This window comes from Schistocerca nitens, chromosome 10 (genome assembly GCF_023898315.1).
Source record: "Schistocerca nitens isolate TAMUIC-IGC-003100 chromosome 10, iqSchNite1.1, whole genome shotgun sequence".
Classification (NCBI taxonomy): Eukaryota; Metazoa; Arthropoda; class Insecta; order Orthoptera; family Acrididae; genus Schistocerca; species Schistocerca nitens.
The window spans coordinates 189015727-189043126 of NC_064623.1; the positions used below are offsets into that span (position 1 = coordinate 189015727).

General features: G+C 46.8%; 1 protein-coding gene across 2 annotated transcripts in view; it reads right to left on the minus strand.

Annotated features, from left to right (window-relative positions):
• The window catches only part of LOC126210243 (ammonium transporter Rh type B), a 255900-nt gene that overhangs the window by 19894 nt on the left and 208606 nt on the right, over window positions 1-27400 (minus strand). For both annotated transcript variants that reach the window (XM_049939432.1, XM_049939431.1), the window contains exons 7-8: window positions 23391-23528; window positions 16713-16880 (exon numbers count right to left, since the gene is read on the minus strand). In XM_049939432.1, coding sequence (XP_049795389.1) covers window positions 16713-16880; window positions 23391-23528 — 306 coding nt within the window. The remainder of the gene's footprint in view (window positions 1-16712; window positions 16881-23390; window positions 23529-27400) is intronic.

Here is a 27400-nt window from a genome sequence, read left to right on the forward strand (position 1 = left end):
TGCGTGAACCATGCCGCCAAATCAGTCAGTTTAAAAGGTTGTGCATTATTGGCATGAGAGTACGTGATGCATCCATCCGGGAAATTGATGCCACTGTGGGACGAAGTGTTCGGCAATGCAATGGTTGTGTGCAGAATGGTTCACGGAAGGCCATAGAATAAAACGAGATGGGTCAGCTTGAACCACGCAGACTATTGCCGTATGGCATTGCAGGACAGATCTGCGTTCTCATCGGCTCTGGCGCAACTGTGGAACGGTGTAACACATCGTACACTATCAGGGGTGGCAGACCGTCGCCGTACATTACCGCACGTTTTACGTGCGCATCACCCACTTTTCTGGCTATCTTTGACGAACGTGGAGAAACATGCTGGAGGGGAATAGAGTACGGAACGACGTCACTGGGTACGGAAATGGCATCAAGTAGTGTTTTTGGACGAATCCAGGTTCTGTTTGTTTGAAAATGATGGCCGCATTTTGGTTCGCCCCAGACAGGGCATTCGCAAAAGACATACAGCGCCAACTGAAGCCCTTATGGTGTGGGGTGCTACTGGCTGCAGCCACAAATCACAACTGATGGGAGTCCAGGGCACTGTGACCAGTGTGAGGTACGTGAATGACATCCGGCGACCCGTAGTCGTAGCCTTTCCTCACAACACCCCATACACCATTTTCCAGCAAGACAACGCACGACCACATTTTGCTGAACGAACACCTGCCTTGGTGGCTTCGTAGCCGTCCCTCACAACACCCCATACACCATTTTCCAGCAAGACAATGCACGACCACATTTTGCTGAACGAACACCTGCCTTGGTGGCTTCACAGGATGTCGTTTTGCTTTTGTTGATGTTAACCTTATATCCCCCTTTCAAGACACTGTCCATTCTGTTCAACTGCTGTTCCAAGTCCTTTGCTGTCTCTGACAGAATTACAATGGTCCTGGTCCGCCAGATCACCACACTTGTCGCCAATCGAAAACGTGCGGAATATGGTGAAACGACTGGTGCAGCGCTGTGACCCCATGCCAACCACCACACATGAACTTTGGCAACAGGTGAATGCAGTATGAATGGCTACGCCACAGGACGCCACTCGCGCTTGATACGCATCGATTCCATCACGTGTGGAACAAGCTATCAAAGCACATGCTTACCCTGTGTCTACTAGGCAACAGGACGCATGCTGACACATGCTGATCATTTATGCAAAACATATTAATGTACATGTCCTATGAACATGAACATCCTGTCTCCAGTGGTTCAAGCTTTTACTTTCTTGCTGAACGTGAGTGCGCAAGTGATTGATGAGGCGTGACCCAGTACATTACTTGTTTTAAAATTTTACACATTAATAACCAAAGAAACGAAAAGGAAACATAATCAGTTGTCCCAAACTACTCCAATTCCACTACGGGCGTCCAGCGTCTCCTCTGAGCGCCACAGTCACACCGGCTGACAGAGAAGCACCCCTTTCTCGAAGCCATTGCGTAATTGCGGCGAAAAGGGTACTCGATAGAGCCGGAAGTTGTGGGAAACGACATGGGTTTTCATTCATTTTATTGTCCACTCAGTCCCTTCTACAAGTCCTACGAGTTTGTAAGGGGAATTTTAGAGCACCCTGTAGAGGCTGGGCATAATAAAACTTATGCAGAGAATAATTTATGCATCTTAAAATATGCAAACCAACTCACGTCTCCTGCACCCGAGGTGGATAATATAAGTTGGATTGCCTATCATGTGGTGCGCTAAATACACTACTGGCCATTAAAATTGCTACACCAAGAAGAAATGCAGATGATAAACGGGTATTAATTGCACAAATATATTATACTAGAGCTGACATGTGATTACATTTTCACGCAATTTGGGTGCATAGATCCTGAGAAATCACTACCCAGAACAACCACATCTGGCCGTAATAACAGCCTTGATACGCATGGGCATTGAGTCAAAGAGAGGTTGGATGGCGTGTACAGGTACAGCAGCCCATGCAGCTTCAACACGATACCACAGTGCATCAACAGTAGCGACTGGCGTATTGTGACGAGCCAGTTGCTCGGTCACCATCGGCCAGGCGTTTTCAATTGGTGAGAGATCTGGAGAATATGCTGACCAGGGCAGCAGTCGAACATTTTCTGTATCCAAAAAGTCCTGTACAGGACCTGCAACATGCGGTCGTGCATTATCCTGCTGAAATGTAGGGTTTCGGAGGGATCAAAAATGGTTCAAATGGCTCTGAGCACTATGGAACTTAACTGCTGTGGTCATCAGTCCCCTAGAACTTAGAACTACTTAAACCTAACTAACCTAAGTAAATCACACATGTCCATGCCCGAGGTAGGATTCGAACATGCGACCGTAGAGGTCACGCGGTTCCAGACTGTAGCGCCTAGAACCGCACGGCCACTCCGGCCGGCTCGCAGGGACCGAATGAAGGGTAGAGCCACGGGTCGTAACACATCTGAAATGTAACGTCCACTGTTCAAAGTGGCGTAAATGCGAACAAGAGGTGACCGAGACGTGTAACCAATGGCACCCCATACCATCACGCCGGGTGATACGCCAGTATGGGGATGACGATTACACACTTCCAACGTCCGTTCACCGCGATGTTGCCAAACGTGGATGCCACCATCATGATGCTGTAAACAGAACCTGCATTCATCCAAAAAATGACGTTTTCCCATTCGTGCACCCAGGTTGGTCGTTGAGAACACCATCGCAGGCGCTCCTGTCTGTGATGCAGCGTCAACGGTAACCGAAGCCACGGTCTCCGAGATGATAGTCCATGCTACTGCAAACGTCGTCGAACTATTCGTGCAGATGGTTGTTGTCTTGCAAACGTCCCCATCTGTTGACTCAGGGATCGAGACGTGGATGCACGATCCGTTACACCCATGCGGATAATGCCTGTCATCTCGACTGCTAGTGATACGAGGCCGTTGGGATACAGCACGGCGTTCCGTATTACCCTCGTGAACATACCGATTCCATATTCTGCTAACAGTCATTGGATCTCGACCAACGCGAGCAGCAATGTCGCGATACGAGAAACCACTATCGCAATAGGCTACAATCCGACCTTTATCAAAGTCGGAAACGTGATGGTACGCATTTTCCCTCCTTACACGAGGCATCACAACAACGTTTCACCAGGCAACGCCGGTCAACTGCTGTTTGCGTATGAGAAATCGGTTGGAAACCTTCCTCATGTCAGCACGTTGTAGGTGTCTCCACTGGCGCCAACCTTGTGTGAAAATTCTGAAAACCTAATCATTTGCATATCACAGCGTCTTCTTCATGTCGGTTAAATTTCGCGTCTGTAGCACGTCATCTTCGTGGTACAGCAGTTTTAATGGCCAGTAGCGTATTTGCCATGTCATGCCTTCCTCGGAGAAGACAAAATTTCGACTTCGTAGTCGGTATTTATAGAGAAATAGGGCTGTTAACGAGGAGTACAAAAGTGGCTCTAAGAACAATGAGACTTAACATCCGAGGTCAGTGATCCCTTAGACGTAGAACTACCTAAGCCTAACCAACCTAAGGACATGACACACATCCCTGCCCCAGGCAGGATTCGAACCTGCGACCGCAGCAGCAGCGCGGTTCCGCACTAAAGCGCCTAGAATCTCTCGTCCACAGCGGCCGGCTAACGAAGAGTGTCTGCGTGATTACGATCAGCCATAGTGACAATATCACAGACTGCCAAGACACAGCAAACGTAGTTAGATCTCTTTGTATTACATATAGGACATCCAGTGCCCGCATCTCGTGGTCGTGCGGTAGCGTTCTCGCTTCCCACGCCCGGGTTCCCGGGTTCGATTCCCGGCGGGGTCAGGGATTTTCTCTGCCTCGTGATGGCTGGGTGTTGTGTGCTGTCCTTAGGTTAGGTTTAAGTAGTTCTAAGTTCTAGGGGACTTATGACCACAGTGCTCAGAGCCATTTGAACCATTTTTTGAACATCCAGTGCCACGCAAATAACTGTACCAAAGTTACAAGACGTCAATTATTGAACTATATGAAAAAAAAACACTAAATTAGATACAAACTGCGGGGTGCACACACGTTATTCCACATGTAAACGTCACTACATATATTCGGAATTAGGTTACGACATGTTCGGTATGCCTGACATCATTGGTGTTGACGTGGTACAGAGAAATAGTGAAATTCCGCATGACCCGCTGAAGTGTCGGAACATCTATGACCAATTGAGGCCCATGCCACCCTCCTCTCGGTAACCCACAGCCAGAATGCGGTCCTCGAAGTGCTCCTCCAGGACATCAAACACTCCCCTGCCTCGATGGGGTCGAGCTCAGTCTTCCACGAACCACATCTTGTCGAAATAAGGGTCACTTTGGGTAATGGGGATGAAACCAGCTTCAAAAATCTTCACGTACCGTTCGGTAGTCATCGTGCCATCAAGAAATGTCCCACCGATTGTTCCGTGACTGGACACTGCACATCACACTTTCACTCGCTGTGGGTAAAGAGACTTCTCGATCGCGAAATGCGGATTCTCAGTCCCCCAAATGCGCCGATTTTACTTACTGACGAACCCATCCAGATGAAAGTGGTCTTCTCACTCAACCAAACCATACACAGCATACTAATTCCTATGATCCCCGCGGCCAACCGTGCGGCTTGAACATCCTAACGCAAAGCGTTCAGAAGTTACGACGATTTTATTTCATATAGTTCAATAACTGTCAAATTGTAAGTAACACATTGCGTCAAAACTCTTGATAAATGTTACTGGTTATTTTTTATTGTGTTGCCACACATCTGTTCTAGCAAGTTGATAACGATAGCCTGCAGTCTGTCACCTTTTATTGTACGAGGCGCATTCAAGTTCTAAGGCCTCCGATTTTTTTTCTAATTAACTACTCACCCGAAATTGATGAAATTGGCGTTACTTCTCGACGTAATCGCCCTGCAGACGTACACATTTTTCACAACGCTGACGCCATGATTCCATGGCAGCGGCGAAGGCTTCTTTAGGAGTCTGTTTTGAGCACTGGAAAATCGCTGAGGCAATAGCAGCACGGCTGGTGAATGTGCGGCCACGGAGAGTGTCTTTCGTTGTTGGAAAAAGACAAAAGTCACTAGGAGCCAGGTCAGGTGAGTAGGGAGCATGAGGAATCACTTCAAAGTTGTTATCACGAAGAAACTGTTGCGTAACGTTAGCTCGATGTGCGGGTGCGTTGCCTTGGTGAAACAGCACACGCGCAGCCCTTCCCGGACGTTTTTGTTGCAGTGCAGGAAGGAATTTGTTCTTCAAAACATTTTCGTAGGATGCACCTGTTACCGTAGTGCCCTTTGGAACGCAATGGGTAAGGATTACGCCCTCGCTGTCCCACAACATGGACACCATCATTTTTTCAGCACTGGCGGTTACCCGAAATTTTTTTGGTGGCGGTGAATCTGTGTGCTTCCATTGAGCTGACTGGCGCTTTGTTTTCTGGATTGAAAAATGGCATCCACGTCTCATCCATTGTCACAACCGACGAAAACAAAGTCCCATTCGTGCTGTCGTTGCACGTCAACATTGCTTGGCAACGTGCCACACGGGCAACCGTGTGGTCGTCCGTCAGCATTCGTGGCACACACCTGGATGACACTTTTCGCATTTTCAGGTCGTCATGCAGGATTGTGTGCACAGAACCCACAGAAATGCCAACTCTGGAGGCGATCTGTTCAACAGTCATTCGGCGATCCCCCAAAACAATTCTCTCCACTTTCTCGATCATGTCATCAGACCGGCTTGTGGGAGCCCGAGGTTGTTTCGGTTTGTTGTCACACGATGTTCTGCCTTCATTAAACTGTCGCACCCACGAACGCACTTTCGATGCATCCATAACTCCATCACCACATGTCTCCTTCAACTATCAATGAATTTCAATTGGTTTCACACCACGCAAATTCAGAAAACGAATGATTGCACGCTGTCCAAGTAAGGAAAACGTCGCCATTTTAAGTATTTAAAACAGTTCTCATTCTCGCCGCTGGCGGTAAAATTCCATCTGCCATACGGTGCTGCCATCTATGGGACGTATTGACAATGAACACGGCCTCATTTTAAAACAATGCGCATGTTTCTATCTCTTTCCAATCCGGAGAAAAAAAATCAGAGGCCTTAGAACTTGAATGCACCTCGTACAATTGTACGAGCTATGTTTTTTATTTTCATCCAAATTTTTTTTCAAGAGGAACCAAAGTCGGGATACATAAAACTGTATGGAGCAGAGATATGGAGAATAAATAGGTATATAGACAAAAAGATAAAAGGCTTTTGAAAATAAAGGCCTGCGGAAGGTATCAGCACCAACTTTTGAGGGAAGAGAATGCTGAAGAAGAAAGAACAGGGAGCTCAGGGAGAGGTATACAGGGTGATTCAAAAAGAATACCACAACTTTAAAAATGTGTATTTAATGAAGGAAACATAATATAACCTTCTGTTATACATCATTACAAAGAGTATTTAAAAAGGTTTTTTTTCACTCAAAAACAAGTTCAGAGATGTTCAACATGGCCCCCTCCAGACACTCAAGCAATATCAACCCGATACTCCAACTCGTTCCACACTCTCTGTAGCATATCAGGCGTAACAGTTTGGATAGCTGCTGTTATTTCTCGTTTCAAATCATCAATGGTGGCTGGGAGAGGTGGCCGATACACCATATCCTTAACATACCCCCATAAGAAAAAATCGCAGGGGGTAAGATCAGGGCTTCTTGGAGGCCAGTGATGAAGTGCTCTGTCATGGGCTGCCTGGCGGCCGATCCATCGCCTCGGGTAGTTGACGTTCAGGTAGTTACGGACAGATAAGTGCCAATGTGATGGCGCTCCATCCTGCTGAAATATGAATTGTTGTGCTTCTTGTTCGAGCTGAGGGAACAGCCAATTCTCTAACATCTCCAGATACTGTAGTCCAGTTACAGTAGCACCTTCGAAGAAAAAGGGACCAAAAACTTTATTGGCTGAAATGGCACAGAAAACGTTCACCTTAGGCGAGTCACGTTCATACTGAGTTGTTTCCCGCGGATTCTCAGTGCCCCATATACAGACATTGTGACGGTTGACTTTCCCGTTAGTGTGGAAAGTTGCTTCATCACTAAACACAATCTTTGAAACGAAAGATTCATCTGTTTCCATTTGAGCAAGGATAAAATCACAGAAATCGATTCTTTTAATCTTATCAGCTGCAGACAGTGCTTGAACCAATTTCAGACGATAAGGTTTCATAACTAACCTTTTTCGTAGGACTCTCCATACAGTTGATTGTGGAATTTGCAGCTCTCTGCGAGTCGATTTTCCTGGGCTGTGAACAAATGCTTGCTGGATGCGTGCTACATTTTCATCACTCGTTCTCGGCCGTCCAGAACTTTTCCCTTTGCACAAACACCCATCCTCTGTAAACTGTTTATACCAACGTTTAATACACCACCTATCAGGAGGTTTAACACCATACTTCGTTCGAAATGCACGCTGAACAACTGTCGTCGATTCACTTCTGCCATACTCAATAACACAAAAAGCTTTCTGTTGAGCGGTCGCCATCTTAGCATCAACTGACGCTGACGCCTAGTCAACAGCGCCTCAAGCGAACAAATGTACAACTAAATGAAACTTTATAGCTCCCTTAATTCGCCGACAGATGTGTTTAGCTCTGCCTTTTGTCGTTGCAGAGTTTTAAATTCCTAAAGTTGTGGTATTCTTTTTGAATCATCCTATATAATGAAATAGATATTGCAGAAGCCAAGACAAGGGGACTGAGATGGACTGTACACATTTACAAAAAAGGACAGATCTAGACTGACAATCAGAGAAGTGTCAGAGAGAATACCTGAAGGACTTAGACTTTACAGACCGAAAATAAGATGGAGAGACCAGGTGTACAAGGTCCTTCAGATACTTGGAACAAGGTACGTTTTGACTCGGTCAAAAACCGATTGTGGTTTGTGGGGCCAGGAGAGTAAGTAAGTAAGTAAGTAAGTAAACTAGCGACCCAGCCGGGCTTCGCTACAGCTGGACAACTTGTTTATAATATACAGGATGTTCCAAAACTATTCGTTCAAATTAATAAAGGAAGCAGAGAAGATGGAGACAAATATATTTAGTTACGGTACGTATAGTCGGTGATGTAATTTCGGATGACGGCTTACACAGAGGGTAGTTTAGGACGTTACATACAGCAGGAGCATTCACTGGAACTTCTTGAATGCGTAACCACTGGCCTGTATGCATGCAGTACCTCGTCAGACCTTTGTTGCGCCCATTTGAAGAATCTTGGCATGTCCGAAATGGTACCAGGGGCGATGGCAATTCTAGCGACGAGGTCTTCTTTTGTTTCCACAGTGGTTTCAAACACCAGCTGCTTCATGTACTCCCAAAGGAAGAAATCCGGGCATGTGAGGTCAGGTGACCTGCGCAGACGATCCACATGGCAACCTCGGCCGATTCATTGATCCTCGAAGGTGGTTGTCTGATGATTCCCCACAGCAAAGCTGAAATGGGCTGGCTCCCAATCGCGCTAGAAGTACGAAGTGTGATTGGAAAGTTTTAAGAATGGATCTGCTACTGCTTACTGGTTTGGCGGGCAGGTACACGGAGTGTGGGAAGCGAGTCATTGCCTTGTCCTTGAACGCCCTTTGACAGGAAACTGCGTTGCCTTTATTCAGTTCGTTGTGGCAGCTGGTTGAGTGCGCGGCTGTTAGGGCTTGTTTCCGGATTCCGTCTGCGTGAAAATGGACGTAAAAACGAAGCAACGAATTTGTGTGAAATTTTGTTTTAAAACCGAGAAATGAGCTTCTGAGGCTTACAAACTATTAAAGACAGCGTTTGGAGATAATTGTATGATCCAGTCAAATGTTTTTGTCTGGTTCAACATATTTAAAAATGGCCGAGAATCATTTGAAGATGAATCACGGTCCGGCTGTCCTTCCACCTCAAAAACGAATGAAAATGTTCTGAAAGTTCGCGACTTAGTGCACTCTGATCGTAGGCTTGGCTGATGAACTCAATTTAAGTTTCTATGCAGTTCAGGCAATTTAACTGAACATCTGAACACGTGTCGTGTGTCTACTAAATTCATTCCAAAAGTGTTTTCAAGTGACCAGAGACAATACCGACTTGAAGTGTGCCAAGCACTGAATCTTCTTCTTCTTCTGTAGTGGTCAATCCAAGGAGTGGTTTGCAACAGCTACAATGGCAGCTTGTCTCCATTCTGTGCGTCTTTCAGCTTTTCTCTTCATTTCTTTATAGGTGTCACATCCCACATCTTTCACGATTTGATCCATGTACCTCAGTCGTGGTCTTCCTCTTGGTCTTTTTCCCTCGACATATCCCTCTATGATTGTGTTCAGGAGTCCTTTATGTCTTAGTAGATGGCCTGTAAATTGCACTCTTCTTTTAACAATGAAACTCCAGAAGCTTCTCTTTTCACCTGCTCTTTCCAGAACCGCTTCGTTTGTGACCTTGTCGATACATCTTATTTTGAGCATGCGTCTATAGCAACACATTTCAAAAGAATTTAGCTTCTGGTCTTCCTCTGTCCTGAGAGTCCATGTTTCACACCCATAGCATGTCACACTCCACACATATGATTTCAAAAATCTTTTCCTGGTTTCAAGGCTGATGCTCTTAGATGTTAATATGTTTTTCTTCTTGTTAAAAGCATCCTTTGCTTGAGCTATTCTACTTCTCACTTCTGCCTTGCTCCTTCCATCCCTGGTAATATTACTGCCCAGATAAGTAAATTTATCAACTTGTTCAAGCAGTTCATTGCCTACATGAACTTGGACTTTGACTTGATCTTCTTTGTCGCACATTCTCATATTATATTCTTCACTCATAACTTTATCCATTCTATTCAGTAGGACTACAAGATCTTCTTCACTTTCAGCCAGGACAGCTACATCACCGGCATATATTATCATATCTATTCGTTGGCCATGAATTCCTACAACTGTCTGTGAATTTTTCCTTACTTTTTTCAGCGCCTCTTCAATGTATAAGTTAAAGATAACAGGGGATAGTGCGCAACCTTGTCGGACACCTTTCCGTATCTGCACTGATAAGTTAATTAAAGGTGATGTATACGTATATGGATATGATCCGGGAACCAAATTGCAGTCCTTGCTGTGGAAGACTCGAGGTTCACCACGACCGAAAAAAGCACGGCATAGTCGGTCGACGGTAAAGACAATATTGGTGACTTTTTTCCACTCTACCGGTATTGCGCATCATGAATTTATCCCTGGAGGACAGACAATTAACCAGGAATACTATAAATGTGTCCCTGAGCGTTTGCGGGAAAAGGTGCAGAAGAAAAGGCCTGCGTTGTCGACAGGAGCTGGGTGCTACACCGTGACAATGCTCCGGCTCATCGTGCCTTCTCCATTGTTGTATTTCTGACCAAATTCAAAATTCCTGTGCTTCCACAACCGCCATATTCCCCTGATTTGGCCCCTGCGGAGATCTGCCTGTTTCCTAAACTGAAATTTTCACTGAAAGGGAAACGATTTGATTCTATTGAAGACATCCAGGCAAATACAGACAGCGTCCTTAACACACTACAGGAAAAAAAAATATCCAGGAATGTTTCCAAAAGTGGAAAGCGAAGTCGGTGCGTTCAGTCAGAAGGGGACTATTTTGAAGAAGATGCATAACAGTAGCATGTACCACCATTGTACAATTACAAGCCTATTCTTAAAACTTTCCAATTACACCTCATACGTCCTTTGTCTAAAATTCAGAGGTATATCCTCAGCTGTTCTGGCAGCACATGCTCCACGAGAGTGCGATATCTCTGGCCTTTAAGCAAGAATGGAAGGATGCATGGCACAGTTAACTCATCCCCGAGAATGCAGACCCACGCGTTAACACCGAATCGCTGCTGATGAGCATGAGGTCAATTACCTCGTGCATTCACATGTCTCCAAACATGTGAACTCCGGATATTTGAATGTCAGTACACATTTATAATCAGGGCACACTGACGCAACAGCTCGTTTGGTTTGGCTGCTAGAATCTCGACGACTACTTACCAACGTACAATGTGGATTTCGTAGGCGCCGCTCTGCTGTTGACCATCTGGTTACCTTGTCGACCTTCATCATGAACAACTTCTTGCGGGAGCGCCAGACAGTGGCTGTGTTCTTAGATTTGTAGAAGGCTTACGACACCTGTTGTAGGGCGGGCATTCTCCGCACCATGCATACATGGGGCCTTCGCGGTCGCCTCCCTCTTTTTATTCGTGCATTTTTAATGGATCGACAGTTCAGGGTACGTGTGGGCTCTGTCCTGTCCGACGCCTTTCGCCAGGAGAATGGGGTGCCACACGGCTCAGTTTTGAGCGTCGCTCTCTTCGCCATAGCGATCAATCCAATAATGGATTGCCTCCCAGCAGATGTATCAGGCTCCCTTTTCGTGGACGATTTTACCATCTACTGCAGCGCGCAGCGTACATGTTTCCTGGAGCGCTGTCTTCAGCGTTGTCTTGACCGTCTTTACTCCTGGAGTGTCGCCAATGGCTTCTGTTTTTCTGCCGAGAAGACGGTATGTATTAACTTCTGGCGCTACAAAGAGTTTCTCCCACCGACCTTACATCTCGGTCCCACTGTTCTCCCATTCGTGGAGACAACAAAACTTTTAGGTCTTACATTTGACAGGAAACTTAGCTGGTCTCCACATGTGTCATATTTGGCTGCCCGTTGTACCCGTTCCCTAAATGTCCTCCGTGTTCTCAGCGGTACGTCGTGGGGAGCGGATCGAACCGTCCTACTTCGCTTATATCGGTCGATCGTCCGCTCAGCGGGATTATGGGAGATTTGTGCACTCCTCTGCACGGCCGTCCACTTTACGCCTCCTCAACTCTATACAACATCAGGGGTTACGTCTTACGATCGGAGCGTTCTATACTAGTCCCGTCGAGAGTCTTCATGCTGAAGCCGGTGAATTGCCACTAACCTACCGGCGCGATATACTGCTTTGTCGGTATGCCTGTCGGCTATTATCAATGCCCGACCACCTGTCTTATCGTTCCTTTTTTGATGACTCTCTCGACCGTCAATACCGGTTGTATGTATCTACCCTGATACCCCCTGGAGTTCGCTTTCGTCGCATCCTTCAGCACCTTGATTTTTCACTCCCTGCAACCTTTCGAGTGGGCGAGAGCCAAACGCCACCTTGGCTCCAGACTCAGGTTCGCGTTCACCTTGACCTCAGCTCGCTCCCAAAGGAGGTTACCCCAGCTTCGGTATACCGTTTGCGGTTTGTCGAACTTCGTTCGAAGTTCATTAATACGATCTTCATTTATACAGATGGCTCTAAGACCAATGACGGTGTCGGGTGTTCTTTTATTGTCGGGGCACACAGTTTCAAATACCGGCTCCATGGCTATTGTTCGGTCTTCACAGCTGACCTTTTTGGCCTCTATCAGGCTGTTCTTCACATCCACCGCCACCGACATTCTGCTTATGTCATCTTGTCTGATTCCCTGAGCGCCATCCAGAGCCTCAGTGGTCCGTATCCGGTTCACCCTTTCGTGCACCGGATCCAACGCTCTCTTCAGCAGCTGGCGGGAGACGGTTCTCCGGTTACCTTTATGTGGGTTCCTGGCCGTGTCGGTGTCCCTGGGAACGAAGCCGCAGATGGCGCGGCCAAGGCTGCGGTCCTCCAGCCTCGGACAGCTTCTTGTTGTGTGCCTTCATCTGATTTTAGCAGGGTCATTTGTCAGCGCATTTTATCGCTGTGGCATGCCGATTGGTCTACACTTACTGAAAACAAGCTTCGGGCCTTGAAATCTCTCCCCACGGCTTGGACGACCTCTTCACGCCCTTCTCGGTGGGAGGAGGTCGTTTTGGCCCGGTTACGGATTGGACACTGCCGGTTCAGCCATCGCCATTTGCTGACGGCTGCACCGGCGCCGTTCTGCCCGTGTGGGCAATTGCTAACGGTACGCCACATTTTAACGTCCTGTCCGAATTTTAATACACTGCGCGTTGATCTTGGCCTGCCATGTACTTTGGATGCCATTTTAGCGGATGACCCAGGAGCAGCTGCTCGCGTTCTTCGTTTTATCCACTTGACAAACCTGTCTAAGGACATTTGATTATGCTGTTTTCTTTCAATCCCTTGCCTGTTAATGTGACTTTTACAGTGTTGTCCTTTTTAGTTGCTGTTTTACCCTTGTGCCTCGCAGTGCATTCATAATTTAGTGTGGGCGCTAATGACCACTGTAGTTGTGCGCCCTAAAACCACAAAAAAACATTAACAGAATATTTCCTAACATTACGATTGACTTCAGAGACCATACATTCCTTATCGAAATACATTTGTTTTGATGTTCTCTATCTCCTGTACTAATCTGGACGAATAACCCTCGTATAAGAAGGCGATCGGAAAGTATCCGTTTGAGGGCGTTGCTGCAGCGTATATACAGATCAGCCAGAACACTGTGACCACAGATTTACTATCGATATAAACCCGGCGAGACCACAGCAGCGTCACGTGGCGAGGAATGACTGCTAGTCAGACACACGCTTGGTCCATGTCGTACCAGCGAGCGTGCTGCCCAAGTGTAGAATGGGGAAGGTGCGCGATCTATCTAAATTTGACCGAGGGCAGATTGTGTCGACCTGGAGGCTCAGCAGAAGAGTTTCGGACACTACACTGCTTTTCGGGCACTGGCGATGTGACATGGCGCATTATCTTACTGAAAAATACCACTGCCTTCGGTAAACGTGATCATCATGAAGGGCTGTAAGTAGTCTGCAACCAGAGTTTGTTTGGCCGTCATGGTGCCTTGCACGAGCTCCACTCGACTCACAGATACCCACGTGAATGTTCTCCAGAGCATAATGGAGTCGCTGTCAGCTTGGCTCCGTCCCACAGTGCACTTATCAAGGAGCTGTGCCAATGAAGACAATGGATTAGAGGCCTCCCATCGACGTGATGAAGAAGGTATCGGGATTCGTCAGACCATGCAAGGCTGTACAACTGCGCCAACATCCAGCGCCGATGGTCACGTGCCAATTTCAGTCGTAGTTGCCGATGTCGTGGTGTTAACATTGGCACATGCATGGGACGTCGGCTGTTGAGGCCCATTGTTAGTAGTGTTTAATGTCCTCTGTGTTCAGACACACTTCTACTCTTCCGGGTGTTTAAGTTTGCTGTTAGTTGCGTCACAGTTCGCTGACTGTCCTGTTTTACCAGTTTGCCCATCCAAGAATGTCCGCAATTTGTAATGAGAGGTGTCCGCCCAACTCCACGACGTCTGGACGTGGTTCAAATGGTTCAAATGGCTCTGAGCACTAGGGGACTCAACATCTGTGGTCATAAGTCGCCTAGAACTTAGAACTACTTAAACCTAACTAACCTAAGGACATCACACACATCCATGCCCGAGGCAGGATTCGAACCTGCGACCGTACCGGTCACGCGGTTCCTGACTGAGCGCCTAGAACCGCTAGACCACCGCGGCCGGCGTCTGGACGTGGTTTCGCTTTGGTTTCGCCAAGTGTTGAAGACACTTACCACGGCAGTCCTCGAACACACGATAGGCCATGCGGTTCCAGAAACGTTTCTACTGAGCCTCCCGGTCATCACAATCTTCCCTCAGTCAAATTCAGATACATCGGGCACCTTCTCGATTCTAGACTTGGACAGCATGCTCAACATTGCTACATGGACCGTGCGTGTGTCTATCAGTCATTCCTCGTCACGTGACGCTGCTATCGTCCCGCCGGGTTTATACCGATAGTAAATCGGTGGTCGTGCTGTTCTGGCTGACCAGCGTACACGCTGCAGCAACGCCCTGAAACGTATACTTTTTGATCGCCTTCTTATACGAGGGTTATTCGGAAAGTAAGGAACGATCGTCCGCGAAATGGAAAATACAGTGAAAATCTTATAAAGCTTTGCACAGATGCGTTGGGCACCGTGTCTAGTACACCCGTCGATTGCATCATGTCGCTCTTTTCAGTTCTCAGCTCACAGTGAGAACGTGAAGATGGCTACAAATTAGCGACTCCCGCCAAGTATGAGGGCCTGGTGAAAGATTTCGCCTAATGCTATGCAATCCACGTGACATAACTGTCATGCAATTAGTTCTACATGACAATTCTCGGTCGCACTTTGCAGGGGCAATGAAGATGCTCCTGCAGCGTTTACGATGGGAAGTGTTTGATCACCCACAATACAGCCCGTAATTGGCTACCCCTGAAGTTCATCTCTGCTCAAATGAACCGCTGGCTATGAACACAATATTTTGATACAGACAACGAGATGCAGTCCAGAGTAGAAAATTGTCGCAAAGCCCTGGCGGTTGTCTGCTTAAATTAACCGCTGGCTATGAACACAATATTTTGACACAGACAACGAGCTGCAGTCCAGAGTAGAAAATTGTCGCAAAGCCCTGGCGGTTGTCTTCTATAACGATGGAATTCAAAAGATGATACAACACTACGACAGATGTCTAAGTCTGAGCAGCTACTGTGTAGAGAAGTAGCTGGAAGGTGTAGCTAACAGTTGCAAACAAAAACAGTTTTGATTTTCACTTTGGTTCCCATTTCGCGACATATCGTTTCTCACTTTCCGAATAGGCATTGTACTTGTTTTCATCATTTCATTGTCAGACATCCTTAGCAACATAGATATTTCACACATATTAATACATTTCATACATATTTCAGGTGTTTCTATGAAGAATTTGGCCCTGTAGTTTCGTTTCCATGTAGCTCGATGTTAATGGCGTCATATTTCCTAAACTATGGGTCGTACTCTGGTATAATTGTGGAGGAACATTCGGGGACATAATGCGAAATGTGCAGCGAATAGAATTAGTAGCGAATAAGCGTCAAGTATTTGATAATGACAGCACTTATTGACTTGCAGTAAACTTTACAAACAGTGTCAAGTCCTTACGAAACTTCAAACATTATGGACGATGTGACAGTTCTTCACGCATCTCAATGTTTATATGTCATAGCTTCTGCACTATGTGCCGTACAGTGATATAATTTTACAGGCACATTCGCTCGTATATTTACATTCCATATACGAAATTTGTTCTTATTAGAGTTTGTGGTAAAGACGTAAGAAATTAAAATGTCTAGTATGTTGCGGCAGCTCTTCACACATCTCAGTGTTCATAATGTCACGTCTCCTGAAATGTGTGCCACACAACGATATAATTTCGTTGGCAGTGACATATATGGAAACTGTATGTGAAAGTTTTTGTAAATAGGGTTAGTAGCAGAGAAGGAATAAATTTAACTCATGCGGCAGTTTCATTGCATGAACAGCGGAAATGTATTTAGTGATTAAATTTTTTGCTTTCGTCATTTTGTGGTGATGTGACTGAGACAAAGTTTCGTAAGGGCTTGAAACTATGTGTAAGGTTGCTACAACTCAATAAGTGGTGTCATACCTGATGACTGAAGTGTGGGTATTTGCACATCATGAACTGCACTACTTTCTAACCTCTGACCCTTCGCTAGGTACATAGTTCTTAGTCCCACAGCGAATGTCCCCCGATAGTAAGTAATGTGTATACCAAGTCTGGTTGAAACCGGTCCAATTGTGTAGGAGGAGATGTGGAACATACATACATACACATATAGCTACATCCTTCTTCATAATATACATGAACATATACACAATACTTACATACACTGACCTGCATCCACGGTTCAGTGGGTTGACATACCTGGAGAGCACGTGCTGGGAAAATCTTGTAGAGGGCAGGACCGTAGCTCTGCTCAGAAGCGAGTCCGGCGGCAATGGCTGCTGCTATGCCTGCCAAGACACCAGGGAGTCCATGCAAACAATGCACTCCACACGTGTCGTGCAGGCCCACCCGACGAAGTAGCCAAGGCTGTGAATATGTGGAGAGCAGTTGGTCGTTAGGTACCTCGCACATACACACCTAACAAGGGAACCTCCCCATCGCACCCCCTTCAGATTTAGTTATAAGTTGGCACAGTGGATAGGCCTTGAAAAACTGAACACAGATCAATCGAGAAAACAGGAAGAAGTTGTGTGGAACTATGAAAAAAAAAGCAAAATACACTCCTGGAAATGGAAAAAAGAACACATTGACACCGGTGTGTCAGACCCACCATACTTGCTCCGGACACTGCGAGAGGGCTGTACAAGCAATGATCACACGCACAGCACAGCGGACACACCAGGAACCGCGGTGTTGGCCGTCGAATGGCGCTAGCTGCGCAGCATTTGTGCACCGCCGTCAGCCAGTTTGCCGTGGCATACGGAGCTCCATCGCAGTCTTTAACACTGGTAGCATGCCGCGACAGCGTGGACGTGAACCGTATGTGCAGCTGACGGACTTTGAGCGAGGGAGTATAGTGGGCATGCGGGAGGCAGGGTGGACGTACCGCCGAATTGCTCAACACGTGGGGCGTGAGGTCTCCACAGTACATCGATCTTGTCGCCAGTGGTCGGCGGAAGGTGCACGTGCCCGTCGACCTGGGACCGGACCGCAGCGACGCACGGATGCACGCCAAGACCGTAGGATCCTACGCAGTGCCGTAGGGGACCGCACCGCCACTTCCCAGCAAATTAGGGACACTGTTGCTCCTGGGGTATCGGCGAGGACCATTCGCGACCGTCTCCATGAAGCTGGGCTACGGTCCCGCACACCGTTAGGCCGTCTCCCGCTCACGCCCCAACATCGTGCAGCCCGCCTCCAGTGGTGTCGCGACAGGCGTGAATGGAGGGACGAATGGAGACGTGTCGTCTTCAGCGATGAGAGTCGCTTCTGCCTTGGTGCCAATGATGGTCGTATGCGTGTTTGGCGCCGTGCAGGTGAGCGCCACAATCAGGACTGCATACGACCGAGGCACACAGGGCCAACACCCGGCATCATGGTGTGGGGAGCGATCTCCTACACTGGCCGTACACCACTGGTGATCGTCGAGGGGACACTGAATAGTGCACGGTACATCCAAACCGTCATCGAACCCATCGTTCTACCATTCCTACACCGGCAAGGGAACTTGCTGTTCCAACAGGACAATGCACGTCCGCATGTATCCCGTGCCACCCAACGTGCTCTAGAAGGTGTAAGTCAACTACCCTGGCCAGCAAGATCTCCGGATCTGTCCCCCATTGAGCATGTTTGGGACTGGATGAAGCGTCGTCTCACGCGGTCTGCACGTCCAGCACGAACGCTGGTCCAACTGAGGCGCCAGGTGGAAATGGCATGGCAAGCCGTTCCACAGGACTACATCCAGCATCTCTACGATCGTCTCCATGGGAGAATAGCAGCCTGCATCGCTGCGAAAGGTGGATATACACTGTACCAGTGCCGACATTGTGCGTGCTCTGTTGCCTGTGTGTATGTGCCTGTGGTTCTGTCAGTGTGATCATGTGATGTATCTGACCCCAGGAATGTGTCAATAAAGTTTCCCCTTCCTGGGACAATGAATTCACGGTGTTCATATTTCAATTTCCAGGAGTGTATACAAACTGAGTAGTCCATGTGCAACATAAGGAACATCAAGGATAGTGTGAGCTTAGGAGCGCCGTGGTCCCGTGGTTAGTGTGAGCACCTGCGGAACGAGAGGTCCTTGGATCAAGTCTTCCCTCGAGTGAAAATTTTAATTCTTTATTTTCGTAAAGTTATGATCTGTCCGTTCATTCATTGACGTCTCTGCTCACTGTAATAAGTTTAGTGTCTGTGTTTTTGCGACCGCACCGCAAAACCGTGCGATTCGTAGACGAAAGGATGTCACTCTCCAATGGGAACCGAAAACATTTGATCGCAAGGTCATAGTTCAACCGATTCCTCCACAGGAAAACACGTCTGATATATTCTATACGACAATGGTGACGGCATGTGCGTCACATGACAGGAATATGCTGTCAACCCACCTAACTTGTACACTTGGCGAATGGGTAAAAAGGTTCTTCTACCTTGCCCGATTTAGGTTTTCTTGTGGATGCGATAATCACTCCCAAAAAATTGATGAAAACATAAGAGTTTGTCGCATAAACTGCAACAAATGAATGCAACAGTTTCACAGTCGCACAGTTTTCCCTGTGCTCTGTCAAAACATATGTTTTTAACGTTTTCAAATTTTTCCGTGTGTGGACCGTCAAATCCTGCATATGTCCAAGCAAATCTGAACATGTCCTGGAATTTTTGAGAGCGAAGTTGATTATGTGTGAGTGCCTGAACTTTGATAATTGACACACGATCACAGCGAATTTGATTATGTGTGAGTGCCTGAACTTTGATAACTGACACACGATCACAGCGAATTTGATTATGTGTGAGTGCCTGAACTTTGATAATTGACACACGATCACGTAAACAATACTGCTCTGTGTACCTGTGCAGCTTCGCAAAATAATTGTCTGAAAATTTAAACTTGTCACTCGAGGGAAGACTTGAGAACCAAGGACCTCTCGTTCTGCAGCTGCTCACGTTAACCACGAGACCACGGCGCTCCTGAGCTCAGAGTGTCCTTCATGTTACTTATCTTACGCATGGACTACTCAGTTTGTATATTTTACTAATTTTTTTCATAGTTCCACACAACTTCTTCCTGTTTTCTCGATTGATCTGTGTTCAGTTTTTCAAGGCCTATCCACTGTGCCAACTTGTAACTAAATCTGAGGGGGGTGCGATGGGGAGGTTCCCTTGTAAGCATGCAACAACAGATTACATATTTATTGGGAAGAACCACAAGTATATCTGACAAATTTGTGGACACTTGGAGAGCATGTGGGCGTATGATGCATACAGGTAGCGCACTGTACGCATGTGACACAGGCCCAGGCAGTGCAGCTGCCCCAGCTATGGACACATGCAGGGCACGTGCATATTGGTGATCCCTTTATGCCTCAGAATACGTCCTACCAACCGATCCCTTCTGCTAGTCAAGCTGGGCCACAAATTCCGCTGCTCCCCAGTTTTATTCAATACCTCCTCATTAGTTATGTGATCTACCCACCTAATCTTCAGCATTATTCTGTAGCACCACATTTCGAAAGCTTCTATTCTCTTTTTGTCTAAACTACTTATTGTCCACGTTTCACTTCCATACATGGCTACACTCCATACAAATACCTTCAGAAAAGACTTCCTGACACCTAAATCTACACTCCTGGAAATTGAAATAAGAACACCGTGAATTCATTGTCCCAGGAAGGGGAAACTTTATTGACACATTCCTGGGGTCAGATACATGATCACACTGACAGAACCACAGGCACATAGACACAGGCAACAGAGCATGCACAATGTCGGCACTAGTACAGTGTATATCCACCTTTCGCAGCAATGCAGGCTGCTATTCTCCCATGGAGACGATCGTAGAGGTGCTGGATATAGTCCTGTGGAACGGCTTGCCATGCCATTTCCACCTGGCGCCTCAGTTGGACCAGCGTTCGTGCTGGACGTGCAGACCGCGTGAGACGACGCTTCATCCAGTCCCAAACACGCTCAATGGGGGACAGATCCGGAGATCTTGCTGGCCAGGGTAGTTGACTTACACCTTCTAGAGAACGTTGGGTGGCACGGGATACATGCGGACGTGCATTGTCCTGTTGGAACAGCAAGTTCCCTTGCCGGTCTAGGAATGGTAGAACGATGGGTTCGATGACGGTTTGGATGTACCGTGCACTATTCAGTGTCCCCTCGACGATCACCAGTGGTGTACGGCCAGTGTAGGAGATCGCTCCCCACACCATGATGCCGGGTGTTGGCCCTGTGTGCCTCGGTCGTATGCAGTCCTGATTGTGGCGCTCACCTGCACGGCGCCAAACACGCATACGACCATCATTGGCACCAAGGCAGAAGCGACTCTCATCGCTGAAGACGACACGTCTCCATTCGTCCCTCCATTCACGCCTGTCGCGACACCACTGGAGGCGGGCTGCACGATGTTAGGGCGTGAGCGGAAGACGGCCTAACGGTGTGCGGGACCGTAGCCCAGCTTCATGGAGACGGTTGCGAATGGTCCTCGCCGATACCCCAGGAGCAACAGTGTCCCTAATTTGCTGGGAAGTGGCGGTGCGGTCCCCTACGGCACTGCGTAGGATCCTACGGTCTTGGCGTGCATCCGTGCGTCGCTGCGGTCCGGTCCCAGGTCGACGGGCACGTGCACCTTCCGCCGACCACTGGCGACAAGATCGATGTACTGTGGAGACCTCACGCCCCACGTGTTGAGCAATTCGGCGGTACGTCCACCCGGCCTCCCGCATGCCCACTATACGCCCTCGCTCAAAGTCCGTCAACTGCACATACGGTTCACGTCCACGCTGTCGCGGTATGCTACCAGTGTTAAAGACTGCGATGGAGCTCCGTATGCCAAGGCAAACTGGCTGATACTGACGGCGACGGTGCACAAATGCTGCGCAGATAGCGCCATTCGACGGCCAACACAGCGGTTCCTGGTGTGTCCGCTGTGCCGTGCGTGTGATCATTGCTTGTACAGCCCTCTCGCAGTGTCCGGAGCAAGTATGGTGGGTCTGACACACCGGTGTCAATGTGTTCTTTTTTCCATTTCCAGGAGTGTATATTCGGTGTTAACAAATTTCTCTTCTTGAGAAACGCCTTCCTTGCCATTGCCAGCCTACATTTTATATCCTCTCTAATTCGACCGTCATCAGTTACTTTGCTCCCCAAATAGCAAAACTCCTTTACTACTTCAAGTGTCTCATTTCCTAATCTAATACCCTCAGCATCATCGGATTTAATTCGACTATATTCCATTATCCTCGCTTTGCTTTTGTTGATGTTCATCTTATATCCTCCTTTCAAGACACTGACCATTCCGTTCAACTACTCTTCGAGGTCCTTTGATGTTTCTGACAGAATTAGAATGTCACCGGCGAACCTCAAACTTTTAATTTCTTTTCCATAGATTTTAATTCCTACTCCAAATTTTTCTTTTGTTTCCTTCACTGCTTGCTCAGTATACAGATTGAATAATATCGGGGATAGGCTACAACACTGTCTCACTCCCTTCCCAAGCACTGCTTCCCTTTCATGCCCCTCGACTGTTATAACTGCCATCTGGTTTCTGTACAAATTGTAAATAGCCTTTTTCTCCCTGTATTTTACCCCTGCCACCTTCAGAATTTGAAAGAGACTATTCCAGTCAACACTGTCAAAAGCTTTTTCTAAGTCTACAAATGCTAGAAACGTGGGTTTGCCTTTCCTTAATCTGTTTTTTAAGATAAGTCGTAGGGTCAGTATTGACTCACGTGTTCCAACATTTCTACGGAATTGAAACTGATCTTCCCCGAGGTCGGCTTCTACCAGTCTTTACATTCGACTGTAAAGAATTCGTATTAGTATTTTGCAGCCGTCGCTTCATAAACTGATAGTTCGGTAGTTTTCACATCTGTCAACCCCTGGTTTTTTTGGGATTGGTATTATTATATTCTTCTTGAAGCCTGAAGGTATAAGACAAGCAAAAAGGAGAAAGTATTAAGATAATCAAGTATGCAAATGCTCAAGAAACGTTGCCTGTATTTGTTTACTTATTTATTGTTTATTTCTTTATTAATTTAACACGGCAAATTAAGGCACCAGGTCCTCTCTTACATGTAACCACACGTTCTGTGTACACTGGTCTGCAAAACGTAAGGAGAAAAGTGAATGAAATGAATGATGCGACACTACTACGTAACATTCCTCGATGAAATTTGGAGTATATGTAGAAAAAAACTGCTACAGAGTGATACAGAAGGTAACTGAAAGAAAATATGCAATCATACGAACAAAAATGACACTTTTATTCAAAGAATATAATTATAATGAAGTCACTGCTATTTCTGATATCATGCAAAGCTAATACCAATAAGTACAGGTAAATGTAAAAAATGTTATTAATCCGTCCTGTACATTTTACTATCTTGTATCTATTGTCAACATGAAAGGAAGGATAAAATACATCTTTATCTTTCATCAGCACCAGCAATATGCTCATAGAGTTGCTTTGGAAATGGAGAAACTATGGGATGGAGCGTCTCTATCCAAAATATTCCCTACACTCGGGAATTTTTGACTTGCATCTATTCCTGCAAATCAATAAATTTCTGACTGGATTCTGGGTAACTCCAACGAAGACGTTGCAGCAGTCATGCATTAAGTATTTTTGAAACAAATCATAATTGCAGTCGGGGGTTACAGTCTATTCACTGAGATAGAAAGATTGGATTACCTGTTTTCACCTAAAAGAGGTTATGTTGTAAAGCTAAAAAACCGGTTTTTTTATTTTTAGGGTAACAAATTTTATTTTGTGCGTATAGGTTTTATTTGTTTCAAGGCAATGCTTGTTATAAACTTCTATCTTCAGTAGTCACATATCGTAACGTTTACACACTGTGTTAGTTGAGTCACGGACAGTACCTGCAGGTACCTGTAGGCTAGGGTTGAGATGATGCCGGCCACAACACCCACAGCAACGGCTCCAGCAGGCCTGAGCAGCATGTCACAGCCAGAACCAACTGCCACGCCCCCTGCGAGGGTCGCGTTTTGCACATGCACCTGTGAACAGTACACCTCATGTGGAAAACATGTACTACAAGCATAAACTGATAAAAGTACAGATATAGCTGTCTTCTACATCTACATCTACATCTACATACATACTCCGCTATCCACCATACGGTGCGTGGCGGAGGGTACCTCGTACCACAACTAGCATCTTCTCTCCCTGTTCCACTCCCAAACAGAACGAGGGAAAAATGACTGCCTATATGCCTCTGTACGAGCCCTAATCTCTCTTATCTTATCTCTGTCGTCTTTCCTCGAAATATAAGTTGGCGGCAGTAAAATTGTACTGCAGTCAGCCTCAAATGCTGGTTCGCTAAATTTCCTGAGCAGCGATTCACGTAAAGAACGCCTCGTTTGCTCTAGAGACTCCCACCCAAAATTCTACTAATGAACCGAAGACGACTATCCGCCTTCCCCACAACTGCCATTACATGCTTGTCCCAATTCATATCGCTCTGCAGTGTTACGCCCAAATATTTAATCGACGTGACTGTGTCAAGCGCTACACTACTAATGGAGTACTCAAACGTTACAGGATTCTTTTCCCTATTCACCTGCATTAATTTACGTTTATCTATATTCAGAGTTAGCTGCCATTCTTTACACCAATCACAAATCCTATCCAAGTCATCTTGTATCCTCCTACAGTCACGCAATGACGACACCTTCCCGTACACCACAGCATCATCAGCAAACAGCCGCACATTGATATCCACCCTATCCAAAAGATCATTTATGTAGATAGAAAACAACAGCGGACCTACCACACTTCCCTGGGGCACTCCAGATGATACCTTCACTTCCGATGAACACTCACCATTGAGGACAAGGTACTGCGTTCTATTACTTAAGAAATCTTCGAGCCACTCACATGTTTGGGAACCAATCCCATATGCTCGTACCTTAGTTAGGAGTCTGCAGTGGGGCACCGAGTCAAACGCTTTCCGGAAGTCAAGGAATATGGCATCCGTCTGATACCCTTCATCCATGGTTTGCAAGATATCATGTGAAAAAAGGGCGAGTTGCGTTTCGCAGGAGCGATGCTTTCTAAAGCCGTGCTGATGCATGGACAGCAACTTCTCTGTCTCAAGGAAATTCATTATATTCCAACTGAGAATATGTTCGAGAATCCTGCAACAACCTGATGTTAAGGATAATGGTCTGTAATTTTGAGGATCCGTCCTTCTACCCTTCTTACATCAGGCGTCACCTGCGCCTTTTTCCAGTCGCTCGGGACTTTACGTTGGGCAAGAGATTCGCGATAAATGCAAGCTAAGTATGGAGCCAATGCAGTTGAGTACTCCCTGTAAAACCGAATTGGAATCCCATCGGGACCTGGCGATTTATTTATTTTCAACCCATTCAACTACTTCACAACCCCAGGGACGTCTATCACTACGTCCTCCATACGCGAATCTGTACGAGACTCAAACGGCGGGCCCACCGAGCGAGGTGGCGCAGTGGTAGCACACTGGACTCGCATTCGGGAGGACGACGGTTCAATCCCGCGTCCGGCCATCCTGATTTAGGTTTTCCGTGATTTCCCTAAATCGCTCCAGGCAAATGCTGGGATGGTTCCTTTGAAAGGGCACGGCCGATTTCCTTTCCCCATCCTTCCCTAATCCGATGAGACCGATGACCTCGCTGTTTGGTCTCTTCCCCCAAACAACCCAACCCAAACAAACGGCGGTATGTTTGTACGATCCTCCTGCGTGAAAGATTTCTGAAATGGTAAATTTAAACTTTCAGCTTTGGTTTTGCTATCTTCCGTTGCCAGGCCAGACCGATCAGTGAGTGACTGGATGGAAGCCTTCGACCCGCTTACCGATTTTACGTCTTGAGCAGCATGCCACAGCTGGAGTCTACTACCACATCACCCCAGACAGACTCATCATCTGTATATGAGCCTGCGAACGCGATGCTCTAAGTGGGAAATACGTTCCACTAGAATAACCATTTTAGATTACCTGTGGCCAAAACGCCCAAGTGACAGCTTCTGCTAGATTGAGCGGTATGCTACCGGCTCAGATCACCACCATCCTGTCTGGCAGCATGGCATTCTGCATCCGTGTTATACGGGGTGAAAAGTATTTAAACCGACAAACTCTGGGAGTTTGCAGGGGACACCAAAACAAATATTTTTCCCTAATATCATTTTTTCCTATGAGGAGTATTTAAACCAGTAGAGGAAGATTTCTCTGACGGGAAATCAATTAAACCAACAAACACTTTTCCATTTTTTATGACCAACTGACAACACATTAACACAACCCAATTTCAATTACAGTAGATTTTCAAAAATGCCTCCATTGACACGTAAACAAAGGTTACACCGTCGGATCATGTTCTGTCTGACGCGAGCAAAAACCCCAGGAGTATCCTGTTCCTGCTGCTGCTACTATCCGAGCAACCAGATCGTCTTCTGATGCAACAGGAGCTGCGTAAACAAGGTTGCGCATCTCTCCTCATACAAAAAAGTCCAGAGGGGACATATTTGGGGTCGAGCAGGCCATGGTACATGACCACCTCTGCCAATCCAAGTTTCTGGGAACCGTCGGTCCAGGAATCGACGCACACGACGGCCGAAATGTGCCGGCGCCCCGTCATGTTGGAACCACATGCGTTGTCTTGTAGGGAGCGGGACGTCTTCCAGCAATTCTGGCAATGCTCTGGCAAGAAAATTGTAATAATGGCTGCCATTTAATGGCCTAGGTAGCCGATACGGCCCAATTAAGCAGTCCCCAGCAACACCGACCCACACGTTAACGAAGAACCGCACTTGATGAGCGCTAGTGACTGTGGCATGTGGGTTATCCTCACTCCAAACATGCGAATTGTGCATGTTGAAGACTCCATCACGCCCGAACGTTGCTCCATCGGTAAACAACACAGAGGATGGAAATGTAGGATGCATTTCACACTGTTCCAGGTACCACTGCGAAAACTGTGCTCTGTGTGGATAATCAACTGGTTCCAGGTTGTGGTCACGCTGCAAGTGAAATAGACGAAACAATTGCTATCGAAGGACTGTTCTTACATTCGTCTGATTCGTCCCCATATTACGTGCTATTCTACGAGTGCTGTTGAAGGATCCCGCTCCACATGCTGCAAGACAGCTTCCTCAAATTGCAGCTTTCTTACCGTGCGACGGCGCCCCTGTCCAGGTAATCTGCTAAATGACCTGGTCTCACGCAGACGTTGGTACACAGCAGCAAAGGTCGTATGATGCGGGACACGGCGATTAGGATATTGCCGTTGATAAACCCGCTGTGGAGCTCGTCCGTTGTGGTACGCTACGTAGTACGCACCTACCATATCAGTGTACTCACTCCAGGTGTATCGCTCCATTAGTACACAGAGACAATGCACTACTACACTGGTGGACAGCAGTTGCCTACAACTGAAGAGCGTAATACGCCCTCTAACAACTGAAGAGCGTAATGTGGCCTCCACCAGTTTAAATAATCCTCATAAGAAAAATGACATTAGGGAAAAATATTTGTTTTGATGTCCCCTACAACCTCCCAGAGTTTGTCGGTTTAAATACTTTTCACCCTGTATGTAGTACATTTCCCCAACATCTGCTAGTGGTCGCATTCTCAACTTCCACACAGGAAACACAGTGTGAGAAGCACATCCCACCACCATAAATATCTAAATTTTTCCATTGTCGCAATTACCAATGTCTTGAACAGCATGTCGCAGTTGGAGTCTACGACCATGGGTCCCCCGGTCTGGTGATTTGCACGTGCATCTACAGACAGAGCCCTTACATGGGGAAAGTGAACCACTAGCATAAACACCTAAGATTCTCTGTGGCAGAAACTCCCAGAGCGACAGCTGCTGTTAGCTTGAGCAGCATA